The 10,396-nt window shown below is 34.5% G+C and overlaps 2 protein-coding genes across 3 annotated transcripts; both read left to right on the plus strand.

The window, feature by feature from the left end:
• The first annotated feature begins 280 nt into the window (after nt 1–280).
• On the plus strand, nt 281–5,426 carry LOC103146437 (C-type lectin domain family 1 member A-like). Its single transcript, XM_007564361.2, has 6 exons — nt 281–563; nt 1,191–1,280; nt 1,883–2,047; nt 2,682–2,833; nt 3,319–3,443; nt 4,712–5,426. Exons 1-6 carry the CDS (start codon nt 500–502, stop codon nt 4,863–4,865), a joined length of 750 nt encoding a protein of 249 aa, XP_007564423.1. The 5' UTR covers nt 281–499; the 3' UTR covers nt 4,866–5,426.
• A 205-nt stretch (nt 5,427–5,631) lies between these two features.
• LOC103146438 (cytochrome c oxidase subunit 6B1-like) lies at nt 5,632–8,871 on the plus strand. 2 transcript variants are annotated; one of them, XM_016677517.1, is made up of 4 exons: nt 5,632–5,734; nt 7,064–7,178; nt 8,239–8,339; nt 8,740–8,871. In XM_016677517.1, the coding sequence occupies exons 1-4, from the start codon at nt 5,663–5,665 to the stop codon at nt 8,791–8,793; spliced, it is 342 nt and encodes a 113-aa protein (XP_016533003.1). In that variant the 5' UTR covers nt 5,632–5,662; the 3' UTR covers nt 8,794–8,871. The 2 variants fall into 2 exon arrangements, with proteins under 2 accessions (XP_016533003.1, XP_007564425.1); XM_007564363.2 differs by lacking the exon at nt 5,632–5,734 and adding an exon at nt 6,337–6,445.
• The last annotated feature ends 1,525 nt before the right edge of the window (nt 8,872–10,396 follow it).

Consider the following 10,396-nt stretch of genomic DNA (forward strand, 5'->3'; position numbering starts at 1 on the left):
AAAATCTCAGAAAATCAAGGGCAGCACTAACATCTTGTTCAGTGTTAGATCTATGTTTCTTTAAAGGCCATGTTTGTTGCCAGTTTAAGGGGTATTGTGGAGACACACGAAAAAAATGTTAATAAATAAAACTAAATATTTTAACTAAAACTTTCTTAGCATTGTTAAAGAATATACATTTTTAATTCCTATTGCAGCCACTAGAGGTTGCACATTCCTAGATATTCTCTGAAAGAAGGGGAAGATGGTGGCTTGGGTCCTGTCAGAGTTATTTGACTATCACATTCACTTTTACTTTACAGACAGTTGGAGAGCCATTAATTTGGTATTCATACGTGACACTGAGTCAGACTCTTGATCCTCTCTTTTGTGCTTGTTGGTTGTAGGAGCTTTTGAGCTTTTCAGTGGTTAACAAGCTTTGGAAAGCTAGCTTAAATAGAAAAGTTATGTTTTAATGGAGCAAAAGAGTGAAATCTAACTTGCATATGACGAGATCATAATGGGAGTAAGCAATGGATTAACTCTGCTGGAAGGAGAAACAACTAAAGCCGCCCAAGAAAAAGGTAATTCAGTTTTTTTTCTTTCTTTAAATGGTGTGATTGCATGAAAGCCTTTTTATAGTTTTTGTTTTTCCCAAAACACTAATGACTTTTCACATTCAGAAAAGATCAAGTGTTCAAGTGGATTCTTCCCGTACTTGAAAAATCAGTTATTTTGCATCAAAATGTATTAACTATGTCAAGTGGGTTTTAAAACCTCACTGTGAACTCATTGTTCATTTAGTTATTTTTTCTAATAATTTCATTTCTGAGCTTCTTCTGCTTTGAAGTTAAGGGCTGTTTTTAGGTAACAATGAAAGCTGTGGGGTTTTTTTAGTAAATTATATGAAAGGAAAACATTAGTGTGCGGCCATGCTGATAGGTTCATTTTAGTACACATTTTAAAATGATTTTCTTTTCAAAGTCAAAATGAGAAGGTCTATGTTGATATTTCTTAGAGAGACAGTAACACATGTTCTTATTGTAGTCTGTATCTTGTTCCATATGAATGCATTTCACTCCAATACTTCTCAAAATTCAAGTCAAAACTATCAATATAGCTTGAGTGTAGGTTAAAAATATATGTATCTGCACTGCTGAGCTGATGGTGGGGAATTAGCTCATACTTTTGTTTGGGCTTTTGTCTTTTAGCTTCATTCAGTGACCACAGACAGTTGGCTCATTACTTATCTCTGCTCTGCTTCCTGCTCACCATCGTGACTCTGCTGCAGACTCTCTGCTGTGAGTATGCCGTCTTACATCTGCAACAGTGACTATAATATAGAAATGCAAACAGAAGAGCATATGTGATCATCAGTGTAAGTCTCTAAAACCCCTCTGGAGTACAATCTTAATGAAAACATTACTCTAGAAGACAAATCCTAATTTCGTGTTCAACTGATGTTGTTGCAAAGCATTTTGAGAGACTATTCTAATGTTTAGCTGAGTGTGACAGCTACGCCATTTTATTTACATCAGTTTTCTGTTAGTCAAAGACCCCTGGGGTTATACAGTAAATTATTTTGTCAGGATTCTACATATTAGTGTAAAGTAGAAACAGGGATCCATTGTTCTCAAACTGTTTTATAAATAAAAGTTTCAGATGACATTCAAGGTACTGAAATTTTAAGTTAAACAGATGTTGATAAAATGTGCAAGAAACAGTTAACAGAGCACTGCAATATAAAATTGAGAACAGAAGGACATGTTGTGATGAAACATTAAAAGAAATGTAATTTTTTATCACATATATGTATTCCTTCTAACAATCTACTAACAACAATGTAAATTCAAAAAACTCGCTGAATAAAGAAAAAATGAAAAAAATGTGTGTGATCCCACAGTGGTTCAGATTATGTTGACTTCTCAGTCTCAGTCATCTCTGCAAGAAAATAAACTGCAAGAACTGACAAACAGGCTGGAGAAGCTGAACCAGTCCCATCACCTCCTGTTCGCCCAGTATCCTGCTCTGAACCAGTACTGTCCCATCAACAACTCTTCCACTGGTGGTGAGTTTGTGTTCAAGCTTCAAAATTCTTAAAAATTCACTTTGTTGAAAAAAAAAAAAAAAAAAAACTGTTGGAGATGTGATTTTAAGCTGAAGTTCAGAATTAAAAATGGACTTTTTCATTTGGCTAGAAGGCAACACATACCAGCAAGGGCCTGACAGACTGCCTTAGGCTAAATTAACAGAACTAATAAAGTTGAACAAAATGTGTTTTCTTAGATGTCCTTGTAAATTCTTCAAGCTCTGTTTTGATTTTCATGAAAAATGTTCAGGTATTTCACATTTTTTCACATTTTGAAGAGTTAATTTAAAAAGAAAATTTCAGTGAGGAACTGAAAGGCGTGTGTCTACCTAACTTTGATGTGAACTTTTAATATAAATATTTAATATTTAATATAAAATGCCAAATATAAGCATAAGTAGTCAATAATTATGTCAAAGATAAAATATTGCAATGCTATGTTTTGAAAAGGTGAATTTAAAGGACATTCTAGATGGAGCAGGGGTCAAAATGAGATGATTTCACAACGGCAGTATTAGAAATCCATGGAAAACTTCTGACAAAAAGGGTTTAAAGCAGCTTATGACAATTTCTAATGCTTTTTTCCTCTCTGGGATTTTAACATTTCAAACAGAGAGAAAGTGCAGACCATGTTTGACTGACTGGACACTTCAAGGAGAGAAATGTTTCTACTTTAGTGAGGATAGAGCTGACTGGATCAGTAGTCAGTACCTCTGCATGTCACTGGGAGGCGCTGTGGCTACAATCAAGACAGAGGAGGAGCAGGTGATCAGACATATCTCTCTCTCTCTCTCTGCCTCTCTCTCTCTCTTAAAAAAAAAAAAAGATTTAGTTGCATTCAGTCAAAAATTCAATGGAAACCATCTCGGGTTTCACCGCTTAAACATCTTTTCATGTATTTTTATAAGTGGGTTATTGGAGCTCTGTTGGCATTTTATGCATCTTCTGCACATATTTGGGGTTTCTGTGCAATAAGATGTTCTAGAGTTTATATATGCACAGGTTCAACCTGTGCATATATAGCCATGCACATATACATGCATAGCAGCAGCAGTGAGTTTGGTTAAGAATAGCTTTACAACGACTAAAAGGAGCGGAGGCAGCTTAAGGTCATTGGAGGTTTAGTCTTTCATTAAATTTACAGCTCATGTAACACAGATTACATCCAGAATTTATTATCAAAAGTCAAGTTAAAGCAGAACTACTGAAGAAAATTAATTTGACCCTGATGTTATCAACTTTATTCTCAGGAGTTTCTATTTAAAATGGCCCAGAGCCGGAGCCAGGGAGACTCATACTGGCTCGGTCTGAGAAGCAGCGCTGTGGACGGGACCTGGCAGTGGAGTGACGGCACCCCGCTGGAGAACGGACCACAGTGAGTGTAAAGACAGGGCTGAAGAGGCGGAGGGGTGGAAGAAGGGCATGAGAGGTTAGAAGCCAGCAGCTCTTTTTAAGCCTGTGACAGTTTGATCACATGTTTAAGGACAACCTGTCAGGTTACACAGCTACAGAGAGAAAGGATGGTAGTTTAGTTTATCATTTAATTAAAAAGACGTTGTTTCTTCCAAGCAGACAGTTGAAAGTTCTAGGTTTCATCAGATTCTAGATATTTTACTGTCATTCAGAATATTCACTACAAGTGCACACATGAACAAACTTCCATTAAAGCATGACACTTAAAATATATAAAAACTAAACTGAACAGAGGATAGCAGAGAGAAAAGTAATGGTGTACATACAATGGCAATACAGCAGGCATTGCAGAATGCAACTGGATTGTTGCATTTAATTATTACACAGAAATTATTACCCTTAGTTGTCGACATCCTGACAACAAAACTATACACTTTTACAGTATGGAAGTCTCATGGTTTGAGATATGGAGATGTTGCATATGCTGGCTACTCTGCATTTCATGCTGCAGCACCAAGAACTGAACCTGAAGTAGATGTGTACAATTTCTGACACTTTTAACCACATGCAACAAGCAGTTGCATGTTGCATGTGCAACATGCAGTCTCTGTAATTTCCTCTTCTGTCCTCACCACTCTCTCAGGAGCCTTCCAGTCTGCAGCTGTGCAGCTGACAAACCATACAGAAATCTACTGGTCAATATGCTCCCTATGGGGCATCGACAGTATGTGCTGAGGGTGTTGGTTGGCAGGTGAATCTTCTTGATTGATTGCAGGAAGTGAAGACTCTGTTGAGCTCATTTTATCAGAGATGTAATGTTCTGCAGTCCAGGATAAATTATTTATTTGACTTCCCAGGAACTTAAAAAAAATCTGAATAATTTTGGGCGCACATTTTTTTTGTATATCATTGAAGTAAATATTATGATTTGTTTGTCTTCTGGTGGATTTAAATATGACTACCAGCAGCACATTCTTTTTAATTGTTTGTGTTGCAGCGCATAGACTTAAAAATAGGAATTACTAAAAATCATAATCTGGATGTCCAATATGAAAGAAATTCAAACATCTGTTTTATCCAATTATACTTGCATCTTAGTAAACATAACTAACATCTTGGGGGATAGAAGATACTAGCAAACTACCTGAGCAACAATATGAGTGAGATATGTTGAAGTAGAGGCGGATAATGTTATATAATGATTTTTTTTAATTTATTTTGTCTCTGCAGGTTTTGGGAACATGAGCCAGACGTCACAGGAGAGAGGAAGGTGCTCTGCGGTCGACTCACACCAGGAGACAACTACAGGAAGAGCTGGTTCAGCTCCGGGTGTTCTGGTCAGCTGAGGAGAATCTGTGAGCGCAGACAAGCTTCACTACAGTGACCAAAGTCAATGACTTATTATTATTATTATTATTATTATTATTATTATTATTATTAATTTATTTATTTTAAATTTACCTCCTAAATCTTTTCTCTTGTATATTAATATGGTTTAACATAGAAAAAATATATATATTAGGGATCAGGCATGTTTTCCCACTTTTTCTGTCGCTGTATAAAGATGTAGAAAATCCCTAAAAGCTATAAGCAAATATTAGGATCATGTTTATAGGACTAATTAGAGAACAGTGACTTTTTTTCTAAGATGTTTTTTGTTACTCACTCATTTTGTGCACTTGCTTAAACCCTACTTATACTTTCTACTTCTTTTTTTTTAATGGTGGATTTTATTTGTAATTTGTCCTCAAAGTTTTTTTTTTCCTTTATGATTTTCATAGTTTAAAATTCTTATTCTTCATATTGTATCTCTGAATTGTATCTTTTGGCTGAAAAAAATATTACAAATAAAATTTTCCAATTATAACTGCCATAAAATGTCGAAGGCTCTTTTAAATTTAAATTGACATTAACGACATTGTAATCTAAATAAAGAAAATTTATTCTTTTTGATTTGTTGACTGAAATTGTGGCATGTTTGTGAAACTATTAGTCTCTGTCTGATTAAAATAACTGTTAATAAATTGGTATATCAATATTAAATTTTTTTTTTACTTAAACTGGCTATCTTCAATACTCTGTCAAACTTTTATTTCCGTAGTCTATGTGTACATTCTCTGTTTGTCCAGTAGATGGCAGTGCTGCACTGAGAAGTACTTCTTACAGACTCCGTTTCCCAGCATGCTTTATGAGTTATTTCGGTTGCTGAGCAGAAAGATAAAGCGGGGATTAGAGCTGAGATTATTTGAGAAGGTAAATGTTATTTTTTTTTAAAAGAAAAACAATTTAGAATTAACTTTGTTATTTAGAAATACCACCAGCGAATGGATTTAATTATATAAGAATGTGTTCTTTGTGTAAATGCTACGTGAAATAGTAGAATTTACTTGTTTGAAGAGATTAGTGACTGCTGGTGACCAGGTTTAACCATAATTTACTAAATTTATCAAGTAGACCAAAAGTAATGGACAGATTTAGAATCCGGCGGAGTGTCTTTAGCAATTTTGTTCCACTGTTTTATTATTGTTATTATTTTTTAAATGTCACTTAAATAATAACACAGCTTTATATAAATTACAAAATGTGTCATTTTCTCTCTAGAGAACGGTGCGTACATATAACTGTATTCTTTGCAGAGGGCAATATAAATCTCAGTTTCTTGTATGAAAAGCGTTTTAATAATCCAGTAAATAAATTCATAGGTAGAAAATTGTAAGACTAAATTCATGATAAGAATGGTTCAAGAAATGTGGGGTTTGAAATTTGAACAGAGTGGAACATCTGTATTACAAACTGTCTTTGTCATTTTGGCAGAAACATGACCGAGTGAGAGCTCTTAGCAGCAAATTGAATTTCTCCGGTAACCTTGTCAACAAGAATTTAGGCGGTTAGTAGAAAGTAAACGGCTCGTGAACACCCTGAGTGCACTTTATACGCTTCTTACGTTAGAAAACTTTCGTCTTCGTAAGTATTTATGTGTTTGAAATATACGTGGGCTTGTGATGTTTTTTCTTTGGTTGATAAAATATAGAACAGTGTACATAATTTTTGAGTGTAGAGATGCCATATGTATACTTGCTAGTAATGTAGTTTTTCTGTTGTATTTCAGTTAAAAAAGACAGTCTGAGTGTATCATTAAGATGAGTGTATTAGCTAGTAACGTATTTTTGTTTCTGTTATATTACAGTTACAAAAACGTTTTGAGTGTAGCATTGAGATTTGTATTTGCTTCTAATTTAGCTAAATCCATTTATCCACAAAAATCTTAACTGAAAGATCTTCAGTTAAGAAAAGCAAGCCTTGCGTGTTGTGTAGTTGTTCGCCGTGATCACGTGTTGCGAAGACAGCACAAATTCACTTACGTTAATTTCATTCATGCATTCGTTTTAGGTCTAAATTGGTTTGATTTGATTTCAATCTGAAAAATAAGCATAGGTTTAATATTATTTGACATTAAGAGCTTGCCCCATATGCCAGAAATTATCTTCCTAATTTGCATTGATTGCATTTTGCCTGTCATGTAATCCAAATACATTATTCTTCTTATTACCATGCTGTTTAACTTGTGGCATTTTCATCCAGAGGCTGAAAATGTCTGGCAATTTTGAAGAGAAGATTAAGAACTACAGGACAGCTCCTTTTGATGCCCGGTTCCCCAACACCAACCAGACCCGGAACTGCTACCAGAACTACTTAGGTAAGCAAGACAGTGTGCTTTGTTTTATTACATCCATTTAGGATCACTAGCATGTTTTCTCAGGTACTTTATGTTTTTATTTTGTGATAGGATTAAATTTTTTTACGAATGAAAAAAAAACAAGCTTTAGTTCAGTGTGTTGATGTCTCTTCCTGTTTACACTTGGAATTTACACTGTTGGGTAACAGTATATAAAACTAGATATCCCAGCTGTATTATAAGCAACTACTATTTGTATTATAATTTAGTCATTTTAGCACACACAAAGTATTTGATTAAAAAAAAAAAAAAAAAGATAAAAATGTAACTCTTTGATATTAAAATATCACTTCTTATAATATTGGAGGGAAATCCTGCCTCAAGTCAAGATACAGCTCACAGAAATGTAGGTTACATAATTTGTTATATTTCTGGGGCAGAGATGCTCTACAAAGGAGAGGAGAGATGGAGCTGTTGGAGCATGAATAAAATGCTGGCTCCATTTTAGACCGATAGTAAAGCTTCTTCAATGAAACCTTTGGAAGCAGCTAAATGTTCCCTGATGAGACCTGGTGCTGTTTTACTGTCACTTTCAACACATATATGAACCTGTAGTTTACATTCTGGACTTTCAATCACAGAAAATTTTACCAATAATATCAATAATAAAACTTTGGCATTTCTATTTAATAACTACCCACAACAGAACTGATGAGAAATAGTCTTCTCTATGCAGAACAAATGGCATATTACAATTTCTTACATTTTTTTGAAGCTAGATTTCTTCAAGCTTTTTTGGGTTTTGTGACATCTTTTGTGTAAAACTGTAAATATATATAGGACATCATTTGTGCATCCATGCTAGAGCATTTTTTTCAGATCAAAAATGTTTCAGATTGTGCTAAATTTATTGAGTCATACATTTACATATTGTGGTTTTAGCGTAGGGTAAATATGCACAATTAAAACTGGGGAAAGATTAAAGTTTCAGAGGTCCTCAATAATACAAATTACCACAACTGTTTACCTTCTGCTTCTTAACTGAAAGGTTTTTTTTACTGCTTTCACATTTCCTCATCAGATTACCACAGATGTAAGAAAGTTCTGTCTGCTAAAAATCAGAAGACGACTCCTTGTGAGTGGTACCGCAGGGTATACAAGAGTCTCTGCCCCATTGCCTGGGTATGTGTGCTATGATATGGATTAACAGAAGAAAATACAAATAAGTATTAGTGTTAAACATTTGCAGCAACCAACTTAAAGTTTTGTTACTAATCCAACAGGAATCACAGGATTTTGTTTCATCTTCATAAAATTAACTGCCTGAATGCTTTTTGTTACAAGAGACATCTTTTGCAGAGTTACGTATCCCAAGCACTTTGTTCTCTTTTACCATTTGAGCCTGCCAAGTCAAGACGATCTGTTATATGATAGATATAGATGTACTTTAAATAAAATTAATGAATCCAAATTTAAGATTTCAAAAGTAAATATTTTGGGATTTTTTTTCTTCTATCAATGTGATATTTTCATCTGTTTGTATTTTGATTGCCTCACCAGATTTCCCTTACTTGTTTTACAGGTTCAGAAATGGGATGAGCAACGGCAATCAGGGACTTTTGCTGGAAGAATTTGAAGGCAAATTGTTCATTGTTTCTTTTCTCATCCCATAAGCTTAATATGAAGCTTAAATAAAATACTGTTACTGTGAAAATGTGTTTTCTTTCTTTGTGTATTTATTTTTTACCAGCAGGTGCTTAGATCTGCTTCATATTCGGATTGGAAAACTGTTAGGACGATTGATTTTACCCATTTTTTATTCCGTGTTATTTGAGTTTTTATTCTTTTATTTGCAGCAAAATAAGTGTAGAAGAAAAACTAATCACTTGTAGTAAACATATGTGAGGCCTCAGAAAAGTAAGTTAATTAAAAAAATCAGTTAAAAGGTACTGGAGTGAACTCAAAAAAGTTCAGTTTGTGGCATGAAAAGGCTGTGAAAGCTTTAGCGATGAGGACTAAGTGACATGTTTTATGTTTCCAAAATGAGAAAAAGTTTAACTCAAGCTGGAAATGAAATCCTGGTTCTACAGGATTTATATATATATATTTTTTTTTTTTCACATTACAACCACAACCTTAAATTTATTGTTATTTTATTGGGGTTTTATGAGGTACAATACAAAGGAGCACATGAATCTGAAATGGAAAAAGTGATGCATGCTTTAAAGAAAGGAAATTGGGGGAGTGCTTTAACAGTAACATGAAACGTGGGCACAGTTGATCTGAAGAAAAACTGAGTTAAAAGCAGCCCAGTCCTACAAGAAAACATGGTAGTTTATGCAACAGACTGGAAAGTAGGAAGGAAATTTAGCTTATAGCAGGACAACAACCCTAAATATGCAGTCAGACCCATAATGGAACGGTTCTAGTTAAAATCATTGACATGTCTTGTAAAAGCCAACTTAAAAGCAAAATATTTTGTCCAACTGAAAATCTGTGGATTCAACCCAACTGACTGAGCTTATGCAATATTACTAATGGATTAAAACTGGTTTCAAGTGTGAAACGTTAATAGACTTATTCCAAAAGACTGGAAGCTGCAAATCAATATTTTGTGCAAAACATTGATTTAGGGGGACAAATGTTTTTTGTTTGTTTTAATTAATAAAATATATTTTTGTTTAATTTTCCTTTGAAACAAGCAGTCAAAGAATAAAAATATGAGGCAAGAAATAAGTAGTTTAGGAAGGTAGCCCACATTTTCAACTGATTATTGCATATTTTGTTAGAAATGCTAAGATGATGACTTACTTTTTCTAAAGGGACAGTATAGGTGATTTTGTTTTTAAATACTGACTAAAAATGCGTAATCAGGATATGCTTCACAAGCCTAACTTGGCTTGATTTTAGTAACTAAATGTAGTAACTAAATTTCTATATCAACTTAAAAAACAGTGATCATAGCTATAAACCAAAATGCTTTAAGGAATCATTTTATCGCTGAAGCATCCTCTGAGCTGCATCACATGGCAAGATGTCCCATAAACGGGCCGAGTTGCATCAGCAGCAGCGCCAAGGTCAACTTCTGGAGGCATCATGGAGGACACCGGAAAGAGAGAATGTGTGTGTGTGTGTGTGTGTGAGAGAGAGAAACAGAGAGAGTGGGGGTATACAAATACATCCTCACGACCCACTGTGACACACCCCATCCCCCCACGGGATGCGCATGCGCCTGTTGT

The sequence above is a fragment of the Poecilia formosa genome, unplaced genomic scaffold (genome assembly GCF_000485575.1).
Source record: "Poecilia formosa unplaced genomic scaffold, Poecilia_formosa-5.1.2 Scaffold158, whole genome shotgun sequence".
NCBI lineage: Eukaryota > Metazoa > Chordata > Actinopteri > Cyprinodontiformes > Poeciliidae > Poecilia > Poecilia formosa.

What these genes read in the sequence shown, in the direction of transcription:
- LOC103146437 (XM_007564361.2), top strand. Translation starts at nt 500, where the DNA reads ATGGGAGTAAGCAATGGATTAACTCTGCTGGAAGGAGAAACAACTAAA. An exon ending in TAAAGCCGCCCAAGAAAAAG is followed by an intron (nt 564 to 1,190) that starts GTAATTCAGTTT and finishes TTTGTCTTTTAG; the next exon opens with CTTCATTCAGTGACCACAGA. An exon ending in TCAAGACAGAGGAGGAGCAG is followed by an intron (nt 2,834 to 3,318) that starts GTGATCAGACAT and finishes CTTTATTCTCAG; the next exon opens with GAGTTTCTATTTAAAATGGC.
- LOC103146438 (XM_016677517.1), top strand. Translation starts at nt 5,663, where the DNA reads ATGCTTTATGAGTTATTTCGGTTGCTGAGCAGAAAGATAAAGCGGGGA. An exon ending in AGCTGAGATTATTTGAGAAG is followed by an intron (nt 5,735 to 7,063) that starts GTAAATGTTATT and finishes ATTTTCATCCAG; the next exon opens with AGGCTGAAAATGTCTGGCAA. An exon ending in CTGCTACCAGAACTACTTAG is followed by an intron (nt 7,179 to 8,238) that starts GTAAGCAAGACA and finishes TTTCCTCATCAG; the next exon opens with ATTACCACAGATGTAAGAAA.